The following is a 13,400-nucleotide window of genomic DNA, read 5'->3' on the forward strand; positions in this document are numbered from 1 at the left end:
TGACCACTTCTCAGCCTGGCTGCCGCACTTCATATTGTCAGAACTCCCAACCCTTATCCTGGGAGACTTCAACATCCCCATTAACAGCCCCACTTCCACATCTCCATCCCAGCTTCTATCACTAACCACCTCTCTACGCCTCTAGCAGCTTTCAACCTCTGAGACACACAATGACGGTAACACCCTTTACTTGGCTTTGTCCGGCTCTGTTCAATCTCTTACCTTAATAACTCACCGCTTCCCCTCTCTGACCACAACATTCTTTCCTTTACACTCACAAATCCTCGCCCACCCCAGCTCACTCCTACCTACCAGAAATCTACAAGCCATTAACCCTCAGACACTTTCAGACTCCCTACACTCATCACTGTCCCCAATCTCCTATTTTTCCTGTCATGATATGGCTGTTCATCACTAAACAACACTCTTAGAAGCACCCTTGACCAAGTAGCGCCCCTCACCCTCAGAACCTCCAAACACAGCGTAAAATAGCCCTGGCTCACATCGCAAACTCAACTTCTCCAGCGATGCTCTAGGAGTGCTGAACGCTTATGGAGGAAAACTCGCACACCAGATGACTTCATACACTTCAAATTTATATTAAGGACATATAACTCTGCCCTTCACCTCGCCAAACAGACCTACTTCAATCACCCTGTTCTCCTCACTAGCCAACAACCCCAAGAAACTTTTTGACATCTTTCACTACCTCCTCAGGCCAAAAGCACAAGCCCCCATCACAGACATTTGTGCTGATGCCCTGGCCTCCCACTCTATAGAAAAAATAGTTAATATCCGTCAGGAAATCCGCTCCTAACCAAGTGCTGTGACTCCCATCCCTCCCTGCATTTCCCCTGGCTCACTTTCCACATTTGACCCCATCACAGAAGAAGTCTCCAGACTCCTCTCTCTTATCGTCCGACTACATGCACTACCGACCCTATTTCCTCACATCTCCTCCAGTCTCTCTGTCCAGTCATGACAACTCACCTAACTACAATCTCCTCGGGCATTTTCTCATCTTCCATCAAACATTCTATCGTTACTGCATTACTACAGAAACCCGCTCTCGACCCATCCTGCACAAACAGCTACAGACCAGTCTCTAATCTCCCCTTCATCTCTAAACTTTTGGGGCGCCTAGTCTACTCCAGCTTTACCCGTTACCTCTCCACTCACTCCTAGACTCTTTACAGTACGGCTTCCGCCCCCTACATTCGACTAAAACTGTACTCAAATTTACCAATGACCTTCTGCAGGCAAAATGTAACGGTGAACACTCTCTGCTCATTCTTTTCGACCTTTCTGCAGCTTTCGACACTGTTGACCACCGTCTCCTACTCTCTAGGCTCCAGTCACTAGGCATTAAGGGCACTGCTCTCTCCTGGTTCTCTTCCTATCTTTCTGACCGCTCCATTAGTGTTTTGTTCAATGGCTCCATGTCATCTCCTCTTCCTCTCACTGTCGAGGTTCCTCAGGGCTCATTCCTGGCCCCCTTCTCTTCTCTTTCTACACGGCCCCAATTGGACAGACCATCAGCAGATTTGGCTTTCAGTATCATCTTTATGCTGATGACACACAACTAAACACGTCATCTCCTGACCTTACCCCGCTGTACTACAGAACGCCAGTGACTGTCTGTCCGCAGTCTCCAACATCATGTCCGCTCTCCATCTGAAACTCAACCTCTCAAAAACTGAACTTCTTCTGCTCCTACCGTCTACAAACCTCTCTAAATCTGACATTCCCCTCTCCGTGGGTGGCACCATAATAACACCCCGGCAGCAGGTGCGCTGTCTGGGTATTATGTTTGACACCAATCTCTCCTTCACATCCCATATATAATCTCTTGCCCGCTCTTGCCGCTTACACCTAAAGAACATCTCCAGAATCCGCTCTTTTCTCACCATGGTAACAACAAAAACCCTCACTGTCGCCCTGATCCACTCCCGCCTGCAACGTTCTATTAATTGGTCTCCCCGTTACTCGACTTTCCCATCTCCAGTCCATACTTAATGCAGCAGCCAGGGTCGTCCATCTGTCTAATCGGTACTTGGACGCATCCGCTCTTCGCCAGTCCTTACATTGGCTGCCCATTCATTATAGGATCCAATTCAAAGTACTTGTTCTCACCCACAAAGCTCGCCACAGTGCGGCGGCACCCCCCTACATATCCTCCCTCATTTCTGTCTGTCTATCGGCCTAGCAAGCGACTTTCGACTAACCTCTGCACTAATCCGCACCTCCCACTCCCGACTCCAAGACTTCTCCCGCGCTGCACCAATCCTCTGGAATGCTCTACCCCAAGAAATTAGGACCTTCCACAATTTGCATAGTTTTAGCGGCTCCCTCAAAACGCATTTGTTCAGAGCAGCCTATCACGTTCACTAATCAAAGTCATTCTATGTGTAAGTGTGCGTGTGTAGCCCATTCACTATCTCCATCCATCCCTCACTCCCTCAAGACGGCTGGACCATCATTGTAAATACATCATTGTAAATACACACCTGTACTCTGCATCTCCCCCCACCTTCATTTCGCATTCTACAGCCTCCGCGTTGCTATTCTGGCAGCAGAACAAGTTAACTGAGAAACCAGGGAAATCATTCCGACAGTATAACAGAACAGTTCCTAACTCTTATCAGTCTTTTTCTGAGCTCGTCTAAGCTGATATAGAATCACTGACCACATCAAAGTCAAATGCAAAAGAGGAACAAGGAGCCTGGAAAAGTGAAACGGTGCAACAATTTTTACGACAATACGATTGAAAAAAGTGATTTTTAGCCCTAAAATATATGTATTTAAGTAAAATGATAAAAATGAAAAATAAAGATATATAACATGCATTTGGTACAGTAGCAAGAAGTAGGGGAAAGATAGAAGAACGTAGAACTGCAGGATCCGACTACACAGGGTTTGTGTGTAGTCTGTTACCACGGAGACGTATAGATCAGCCCAGCAGCTGAAGACATTTAATGGAAGGAGATTTTTAATGAAGATCTGTTGCATCATTTTTCATTCAGGATGCATCACAAACATTCTTACCTCTGTAGAAGTCAGCGTTCCTCAGGAATAATGTACTGTTCACAATCACCAAAACCCAACACAAGGGCAGGAGATAGAGAATGCAAATAGAGCCCAGTAATAATCCATACAACCTGAGAAGACAAGCGAACACTAGGTCATTTCTACACAAAAAATGTCCTTCTACCAGTCTCATACATCCAAGTTGTTTCACAGGATTAGGAGAGCTTTCCTTCTATGTAACTTTTCTGTAAGAACAGCGCCACAGCTGTCTACAGGTTGAGAGTGGTATTGCAGCTCAGCTTCATTGACTTACATACAGTGCTATTTCCGCAAGGAAAGAGAAATTTATTTTCCAGAAACAGCCCCCCCCCCCCCTTGTTCACAGGCTGTGCCCGGTATTGCAGCTGAGCCCCAGACAAGTGAATGCCAGGGCACGGCCTTTAGTCAGTAGTTCCGGTTCCTACAGGCAACATAAGGAATATTAATTCCTGCACCTTAAATAAACATTACCAACAACCTTCTGGGATTTGCAACCGGTGGCTCGTTGTCCGGACATGCTGGGAGTTGTAGTTTTGCAAAAGGAGGAGCGCCACAGATTGGAGACTTTCTATAAAAGAGAAATCTTCCGAGTTACTTACTGAATTGAAGCGGAAGGATTCTGCCAGTGCACGACCTGATAGACTCGCTCACAAGTGCCACAGATCAGGTTGAGGATGCCCTCCAGGTGAATCAAGCTGAAAAACACAAGGCAGGAGAGTTATACAGCGAAGAAACCTGGAGGGAAAAAAAAACAGTTTCCAGCTCTGGGTCACTTACTGGGCTGCTTGCTGTAGTTCTAATAAAACATTGTTCCCTTGTTTTTTATAAGTACAGGCTATCCCTTTTCCACCCAGCTTTGATTGGCAGCATTCTGCCTATGCACAGTGTAGATAGAAAGCAGTCAATCAATGACGTAGGCGGTTTATGCAGAGCTCATCATTTACAGGATTAACAGAGCTGACCATATAAGATACCGATTTCATCAAAACTACAGTAGGAAGCCCAGTAAGGGACCCAGAGGTGGAATCAGGGTCTCTGTCTTAGTGCACAGATATGAGCCACCTTTAGGGCATGTGGCTATATAGACACAACATCCAATTTCTCTATATAAGCTCCATCTTGTGGCATATCCACAAAATTTGAAATAAATGTCTGACCTGTATGTGTCCAGAATACCGCCTGTCAAGGGGCGGTGCGCTCCTGAAGATTGACAGTTTTACCTCCTCGACGCTACAGAGGTATGCAGTATCAGAGAGCACATATTTTGGAACAGCGGCTCAGACTTTGGTTTCAACTGTCCATCATCAGGAGCGCACCGCTCCTCCGCTTCCTGGATTTATGCCTGTCAGGCGACAGTGCGCTCCTGACGATTGACAACTACAGAAGTAAAGCCGCTTCTGCTTCAGGTATCAGAGAGTTCACATTTCAGGCCAGCGGCTCAGACATGATTCTGGTCTGAACTGTCCATCTTCAGGAGCGCTCCACCCCCTGGTAAGCAGGAATCCAGAAGGTAAAGGAGCGATGCTCTCCTGATGATGGACAATTCAGACCAGAGTCATGTCTGAGCCGCTGGTCTGAAATGTGACCTCTCTGATGCCTGAAGCAGAAGGAGCTTTACCTCTATAGCATCAGAGGAGCCCTAAAGCTGACTTGATCCAGCATTGCATCCAGCTTCAGAGCAGCGCTTTCAAGCCTATAAGTGCTGCGCTTCTTGCTGGGAAAACGGGCCACCGCTGACCGACTGCAGAAGCGGCCTGTAACCTCAGCAATGAGTAGGAAACTATAGAATTCAAAATCAATCCATCTTTGAGAATGGAAATGATTATTAATACGCAATATACTGTTTTTACAAGCACCTAGCAACTGAACCTGAGACAATACATTTAAGAAGCAGTATGACTATTTCCTTAAAGGGGTTGTCTGATCTCCAGAAATCAAGGCCCAAATGCATGCTTTCATGAAATGTATAGGTGGATGCGTATGCTTTCATGGAATGTACATGCTTTTATGGAATGTATAGGTGGATGCGTATGCTTTCATGGAATGTATAGGAGGATGTGCATGCTTTCATGGAATGTATAGGAGGATGTGCATGCTTTCATGGAATGTATAGGAGGATGCGTATGCTTTTATGGAATGTATAGGTGGATGCGTATGCTTTCATGGAATGTATAGGAGGATGTGCATGCTTTCATGGAATGTATAGGAGGATGTGCATGCTTTCATGGAATGTATAGGAGGATGTGTGTGCTTTCATGGAATGTATATGCACATGCTTTCATGGAATGTATAGGAGGATGCGCATGCTTTCATGGAAGGTATATGAACATGCTTTCATGGAATGTAATGGTGGATGCGTATGCTTTCATGGAATGTATAGGAGGATGTGTATGCTTTCATGGAATGTATAGGAGGATGTGTGTGCTTTCATGGAATGTATAGGAGGATGTGTGTGCTTTCATGGAATGTATATGCACATGCTTTCATGGAATGTATAGGAGGATGCACATGCTTTCATGGAAGGTATATGAACATGCTTTCATGGAATGTAATGGTGGATGTGCATGCTTTCATGGAATGTATAGGAGGATGTGTATGCTTTCATGGAATGTATATGCACATGCTTTCATGGAATGTATAGGAGGATGCGTATGCTTTCATGGAAGGTATATGAACATGCTTTCATGGAATGTATAGGTGGATGTGTATGCTTTCATGGAATGTATAGGAGGATGTGTATGCTTTCATTGAAGGTATATGCACATGCTTTCATGGAAAGTATAGGAGGCTGCGCATGCTTTAATGGAATGTATATGAACATGCTTTCATGGAATGTATAGGTGGATGTGTATGCTTTCATGGAAGGTATATGTACATGCTTTCATGGAAAGTATAGGAGGATGCGCATGCTTTCATGGAAGGTATATGCACATGCTTTCATGGAATGTAATGGTGGATGTGCATGCTTTCATGGAATGTATAGGAGGATGTGTATGCTTTCATGGAATGTATATGCACATGCTTTCATGGAATGTATAGGAGGATGCGTATGCTTTCATGGAAGGTATATGAACATGCTTTCATGGAATGTATAGGTGGATGTGTATGCTTTCATGGAAAGTATAGGAGGATGCGCATGCTTTCATGGAAGGTATATGAACATGCTTTCATGGAATGTAATGGTGGATGCGTATGCTTTCATGGAAAGTATAGGAGGATGCGCATGCTTTCATGGAAGGTATATGAACATGCTTTCATGGAATGTAATGGTGGATGCGTATGCTTTCATGGAATGTATAGGAGGATGTGTATGCTTTCATGGAATGTATAGGAGGATGTGTGTGCTTTCATGGAATGTATAGGAGGATGTGTGTGCTTTCATGGAATGTATATGCACATGCTTTCATGGAATGTATAGGAGGATGCGCATGCTTTCATGGAAGGTATATGCACATGCTTTCATGGAATGTAATGGTGGATGTGCATGCTTTCATGGAATGTATAGGAGGATGTGTATGCTTTCATGGAATGTATATGCACATGCTTTCATGGAATGTATAGGAGGATGCGTATGCTTTCATGGAAGGTATATGAACATGCTTTCATGGAATGTATAGGTGGATGTGTATGCTTTCATGGAATGTATAGGAGGATGTGTATGCTTTCATTGAAGGTATATGCACATGCTTTCATGGAAAGTATAGGAGGCTGTGCATGCTTTAATGGAATGTATATGAACATGCTTTCATGGAATGTATAGGTGGATGTGTATGCTTTCATGGAAGGTATATGTACATGCTTTCATGGAAAGTATAGGAGGATGCGCATGCTTTCATGGAAGGTATATGAACATGCTTTCATGGAATGTATAGGAGGATGTGTATGCTTTCATGGAAGGTATATGCACATGCTTTCATGGAATGTATAGGTGGATGCGCATGCTTTCATGGAAGGTATATGAACATGCTTTCATGGAATGTATAGGAGGATGTGTATGCTTTCATGGAAGGTATATGCACATGCTTTCATGGAATGTATAGGAGGATGCGCATGCTTTCATGGAAGGTATATGAACATGCTTTCATGGAATGTATAGGAGGATGTGTATGCTTTCATGGAATGTATAGGAGGATGTGTATGCTTTCATTGAAGGTATATGAACATGCTTTCATGGAAAGTATAGGAGGATGCGCATGCTTTCATGGAATGTATATGAACATGCTTTCATGGAATGTATAGGTGGATGTGTATGCTTTCATTGAAGGTATATGCACATGCTTTCATGGAAAGTATAGGAGGATGCGCATGCTTTCATGGAAGGTAAATGAACATGCTTTCATGGAATGTATAGGAGGATGTGTATGCTTTCATGGAAGGTATATGCACATGCTTTCATGGAATGTATAGGTGGATGCGCATGCTTTCATGGAAGGTATATGAACATGCTTTCAAGGAATGTATAGGAGGATGTGTATGCTTTCATGGAAGGTATATGCACATGCTTTCATGGAATGTATAGGAGGATGCGCATGCTTTCATGGAAGGTATATGCACATGCTTTCATGGAATGTATAGGAGGATGCGCATGCTTTCATGGAAGGTATATGAACATGCTTTCATGGAATGTATAGGAGGATGTGTATGCTTTCATTGAAGGTATATGCACATGCTTTCATGGAAAGTATAGGAGGATGCGCATGCTTTCATGGAATGTATACGAACATGCTTTCATGGAATGTATAGGAGGATGTGTATGCTTTCATTGAAAGTATATGAACATGCTTTCATGGAATGTATAGGTGGATGTGTATGCTTTCATGGAAAGTATAGGAGGATGCGCATCTTTCATGGAATGTATATGAACATGCTTTCATGGAATGTATAGGTGGATGTGTATGCTTTCATGGAAGGTATATGCACATGCTTTCATGGAATGTATACGAACATGCTTTCATGGAATGTATAGGTGGATGTGTATGCTTTCATGGAATGTATAGGAGGATGCGTATGCTTTCATGGAATGTATATGAACATGCTTTCATGGAATGTATAGGTGGATGTGTATGCTTTCATGGAATGTATATGCACATGCTTTCATGGAATGTATAGGAGGATGCGTATGCTTTCATGGAAGGTATATGAACATGCTTTCATGGAATGTATAGGTGGATGTGTATGCTTTCATGGAATGTATAGGAGGATGTGTATGCTTTCATTGAAGGTATATGCACATGCTTTCATGGAAAGTATAGGAGGCTGTGCATGCTTTAATGGAATGTATATGAACATGCTTTCATGGAATGTATAGGTGGATGTGTATGCTTTCATGGAAGGTATATGTACATGCTTTCATGGAAAGTATAGGAGGATGCGCATGCTTTCATGGAAGGTATATGAACATGCTTTCATGGAATGTATAGGAGGATGTGTATGCTTTCATGGAAGGTATATGCACATGCTTTCATGGAATGTATAGGTGGATGCGCATGCTTTCATGGAAGGTATATGAACATGCTTTCATGGAATGTATAGGAGGATGTGTATGCTTTCATGGAAGGTATATGCACATGCTTTCATGGAATGTATAGGAGGATGCGCATGCTTTCATGGAATGTATAGGAGGATGTGTATGCTTTCATTGAAGGTATATGAACATGCTTTCATGGAAAGTATAGGAGGATGCGCATGCTTTCATGGAATGTATATGAACATGCTTTCATGGAATGTATAGGTGGATGTGTATGCTTTCATTGAAGGTATATGCACATGCTTTCATGGAAAGTATAGGAGGATGCGCATGCTTTCATGGAAGGTAAATGAACATGCTTTCATGGAATGTATAGGAGGATGTGTATGCTTTCATGGAAGGTATATGCACATGCTTTCATGGAATGTATAGGTGGATGCGCATGCTTTCATGGAAGGTATATGAACATGCTTTCAAGGAATGTATAGGAGGATGTGTATGCTTTCATGGAAGGTATATGCACATGCTTTCATGGAATGTATAGGAGGATGCGCATGCTTTCATGGAAGGTATATGCACATGCTTTCATGGAATGTATAGGAGGATGCGCATGCTTTCATGGAAGGTATATGAACATGCTTTCATGGAATGTATAGGAGGATGTGTATGCTTTCATTGAAGGTATATGCACATGCTTTCATGGAAAGTATAGGAGGATGCGCATGCTTTCATGGAATGTATACGAACATGCTTTCATGGAATGTATAGGAGGATGTGTATGCTTTCATGGAAGGTATATGCACATGCTTTCATGGAATGTATAGGAGGATGCGCATGCTTTCATGGAAGGTATATGAACATGCTTTCATGGAATGTATAGGAGGATGTGTATGCTTTCATGGAATGTATAGGAGGATGTGTATGCTTTCATTGAAAGTATATGAACATGCTTTCATGGAATGTATAGGTGGATGTGTATGCTTTCATGGAAAGTATAGGAGGATGCGCATCTTTCATGGAATGTATATGAACATGCTTTCATGGAATGTATAGGTGGATGTGTATGCTTTCATTGAAGGTATATGCACATGCTTTCATGGAAAGTATAGGAGGATGCGCATGCTTTCATGGAATGTATAGGAGGATGTGTATGCTTTCATGGAATGTATATGCACATGCTTTCATGGAATGTATAGGAGGATGCGCATGCTTTCATGGAAGGTATATGAACATGCTTTCATGGAATGTATAGGAGGATGTGCATGCTTTCATGGAATGTATATGAACATGCTTTCATGGAATGTATAGGTGGATGTGTATGCTTTCATTGAAGGTATATGCACATGCTTTCATGGAAAGTATAGGAGGATGCGCATGCTTTCATTTAAGGTATATGAACATGCTTTCATGGAATGTATAGGTGGATGTGCATGCTTTCATGGAATGTATAGGAGGATGTGTATGCTTTCATGGAATGTATATGAACATGCATTCATGGAATGTATAGGAGGATGTGTATGCTTTCATGGAAGGTATATGCACATGCTTTCATGGAATGTATAGGAGGATGTGTATGCTTTCATGGAATGTATAGGAGGATGTGCATGCTTTCATGGAATGTATATGCACATGCTTTCATGGAATGTATAGGAGGATGTGTATGCTTTCATGGAATGTATAGGAGGATGTGTATGCTTTCATTGAAGGTATATGCACATGCTTTCATGGAATGTATAGGAGGATGCGCATGCTTTCATGGAATGTATAGGTGGATGTGCATGCTTTCATGGAATGTATATGCACATGCTTTCATGGAATGTATAGGAGGATGTGTATGCTTTCATGGAATGTACTGTATATGAACATGCTTTCATGGAATGTAATGGTGGATGCGCATGCTATTATGGAATGTATATGCGCATGCTTTCATGAATTGTATAGGTGGATACGCATGCTTTCATTGAATGTATAGGAGGAGGTGTTTGCTTTCATGGAATGTATATGAACATGCTTTCATGGAATGTATAGGTGGATGTGTATGCTTTCATGGAATGTATAGGTGGATGCGCATGCTTTCATGGAATGTATAGGTGGATGCGTATGTTTTCATGGAATGTACAGGTGGATGCGCATGCTTTCATGGAATGTATAGGTGGATGCGTATGCTTTCATGGAATGTATAGGTGGATGCACATGCTTTTATGGAATCCACAGGTGGATGCGTATGCTTTCATGGAATGTATATGCACATGCTTTCATAGAATGTATAGGAGGATGCGCATGCACTCATCTCTCTATTCATTTCTACAAGAGCTCCAGAAATTGCAGAGCGATATGCAGACGGCATCTTCAAGATGCGCAGAGTTTTCAAAGACAAAACGCTGCCGGTCCCTTTCTGACATCTCTTTAGTCGTTTTTGTGACCGCTCAGCTGTCTTTGCTTTATACTTTCAAGCATATAGAGCGGGCGGCTTCCAAACGAGGCACCTGAAGAATGAACAACAGGCTTCGTCTTTTAACCGCTTCAACGTTTCCAAACCTTGAAGTGGTAAAAAGAAGTGACACAAGATGGAACAAGGTGTAGTTTCTAAATTACTGTCCATTATGATCATTTTTTGCGGCGCTTTGTCAGGGGGATACCAGGCAGAATCCACCTGAAAAAGACATCATGTGCACAAACCCTTAGGATTAAAAAAAAAAAAAAAAAGAGAACTCAGGTTAAAAAATGCTTAGAGGGCTTCTCCTATTCATTTCCATTGTAAAAACACATTGCTGCTCATATGTTCAGTGTTTTCTAAGGTTTTTTTTTTTCCGATTCACGTTTTGAAAAACACCTGACAGGAAAAAGAGGGGCACAGGTCACTTCTATGTAGCATCTCCCGGTGGCATCCTCTCCAAATTAAACACTGTCCAATCAAATGGCAGGAAAAACACTAATTAGACATCATTCAATATCTTAAAGGGGATGTCCAGGTGATTAAAAGGATTATTAACAAGTGATTCCTTGTGGCTCCCATCCTGATAATTACCTGATCCTTGGCCTCTACTTCCTGAAAGGCTGGAAATAATAGCACTGTCCTGCGTCAGCCAGTGATTAGATATGCGGCCTTTTTCGGTTATTTCAGGTGGGTCGAGACGGGACTGGGTTAGTGTTGGAATGTGAATGGGATCAGGATAGCCATCACTTCTTTTCTTTTTTATAACCAGTTTGACCACATTTAAGAATAGTTTTTCATCCCCTAGACAACCTCTTTAAATGACGATAAGATAATCACAATTTAAAGGGATAGTACACATTAACCAACAGTGACCGTGTTATTGTCTAGGACAGAGAATCTCCGCAATCTCCAATCTTTATTTTTTGCACCACAGGCGTCGCTCAGACGATGCGAGATGTAATACTGGATCGGGCAGATCTAGAATTCGAGGAATGAAGAAGGACTTACAAGCTCTTGAACTCGGCCACGGCTTCCTGACGGGTGAGTTTTACTTTCTTAAGATCCTCACGTCGCACGCTGTAGTATTTCCTTCTGGCCAGCTCAGGTTCGGGGAGGTTCGAGTGCGACAGCTCCTGGAGGTAGCCGATAAGGGCAGGTATGGAGACCAGCAGGGCGCCCACCGAGAACCAGGCAACTGGGATAATCAAAGATAAAATCAATGTAAAATAAAATACATCTGCACACAACGACATACAATATCCAGCCTGTCCTATGGGATGATCAGCTTATGAGCAGGTGATCAATTTCACTGCAGCGCCTCCGCAGGAGGAATGAAGTATTACACAATCCTCAGTGAAATCAGGGGAGAGGCATGTCAGGTCCTACAAAAAGAGGTTTTTTTTGCCCCCAAAGCCACAGTGGCTGTGAACTCCAGGATCGGAGTGTCAGCTGTACATGCGCCATCCATGTATGGAGATAAATACACCAACATTTTGGACCAAGGGATCAAAGGATCAGCCTAAGGGATAATGAGTAAGGTCGAGTTCATATGGGCATTTTCCTCACAGTCCGCCAGGATCGACCGGAAGACTCCTGATCCAAACTTACAGCATTATAGGCATATATGAGGCTGTCAATTTAGGTCGGGAGACCAGTGATCAATCCAAAAGTCCATAAAACATGGCAATCTGAACCCGAGATGCAAAAACAGACACAGTCAATGGACAGGAGGGGCGCTTTTCCTTTTTTCCAGTAAAGAAAAGAAAAGAAAAAAAAAAAAAAAAAGATTCCATTGTATAATCTCATCGAACTACCTTAACCCCTTCCCGCACCCTGGCGCGTGTACTGTGGTATTGCAGTGCATAGTACAAGTAAACAGTCCCATAGAAAGGGTCGAATAATAGAGTGAAATCCAACATACCGTACATAAAAAAGTGTACATACAATGCTCAAAAAAATAAAGGGAACACTTAAACAACACAATGAAATTCCAAGTCAATCACACTTCTGTGGAATCAACCTGTCCAGTTATGAAGCAACACCGATTGTGAATCCATTTCTCCTGCTGTTGTGCAAATGGAACAGGTAGAAATGATAGGCAATTAGCAAGACAACCCCTATAAAAGGAGTGGTTCTGCAGGGGGTGACCACAGACCATTTCTCAGTTCTCATCCTTTTTGGCTGTTTTGGTCACTTTTGCATTTTGTCATTGCTCTCACCCCTAGAGGTAATGTACAGTAGCATCAGACAGTGTCTACAACACCACAGATGTTGCTCAGGTAGTGCAGCTCATCCTCCTTTGTGCAAGAAGGAAAAGGAGGAGCAGTGCCAGAGCCCTCCAAAATGAACATCAGAAGGCCACTAACATCCGTGTGTCTGCTCAAACTTTCAGAAACTGACTCCATGATGGTGGTATGAGGGTCCCAAGTC

The 13,400-nt window shown here is 42.8% G+C and overlaps 1 protein-coding gene across 3 annotated transcripts in view; it reads right to left on the bottom strand.

Moving 5' to 3' along the window:
• Positions 1 to 13,400, bottom strand: part of ZFYVE27 (zinc finger FYVE-type containing 27) — a 113,740-nt gene that overhangs the window by 67,861 nt on the left and 32,479 nt on the right. For all 3 annotated transcript variants that reach the window (XM_073552846.1, XM_073552845.1, XM_073552847.1), the window contains exons 4-6: positions 11,979 to 12,165; positions 3,666 to 3,761; positions 3,046 to 3,158 (exon numbers count right to left, since the gene is read on the bottom strand). In XM_073552846.1, the coding sequence (XP_073408947.1) occupies positions 3,046 to 3,158; positions 3,666 to 3,761; positions 11,979 to 12,165 (396 nt within the window). The remainder of the gene's footprint in view (positions 1 to 3,045; positions 3,159 to 3,665; positions 3,762 to 11,978; positions 12,166 to 13,400) is intronic.

The sequence above is a fragment of the Dendrobates tinctorius genome, unplaced genomic scaffold, assembly GCF_039654945.1.
Source record: "Dendrobates tinctorius isolate UK_male_01 unplaced genomic scaffold, ASM3965494v1 ptg000196l, whole genome shotgun sequence".
Classification (NCBI taxonomy): Eukaryota; Metazoa; Chordata; class Amphibia; order Anura; family Dendrobatidae; genus Dendrobates; species Dendrobates tinctorius.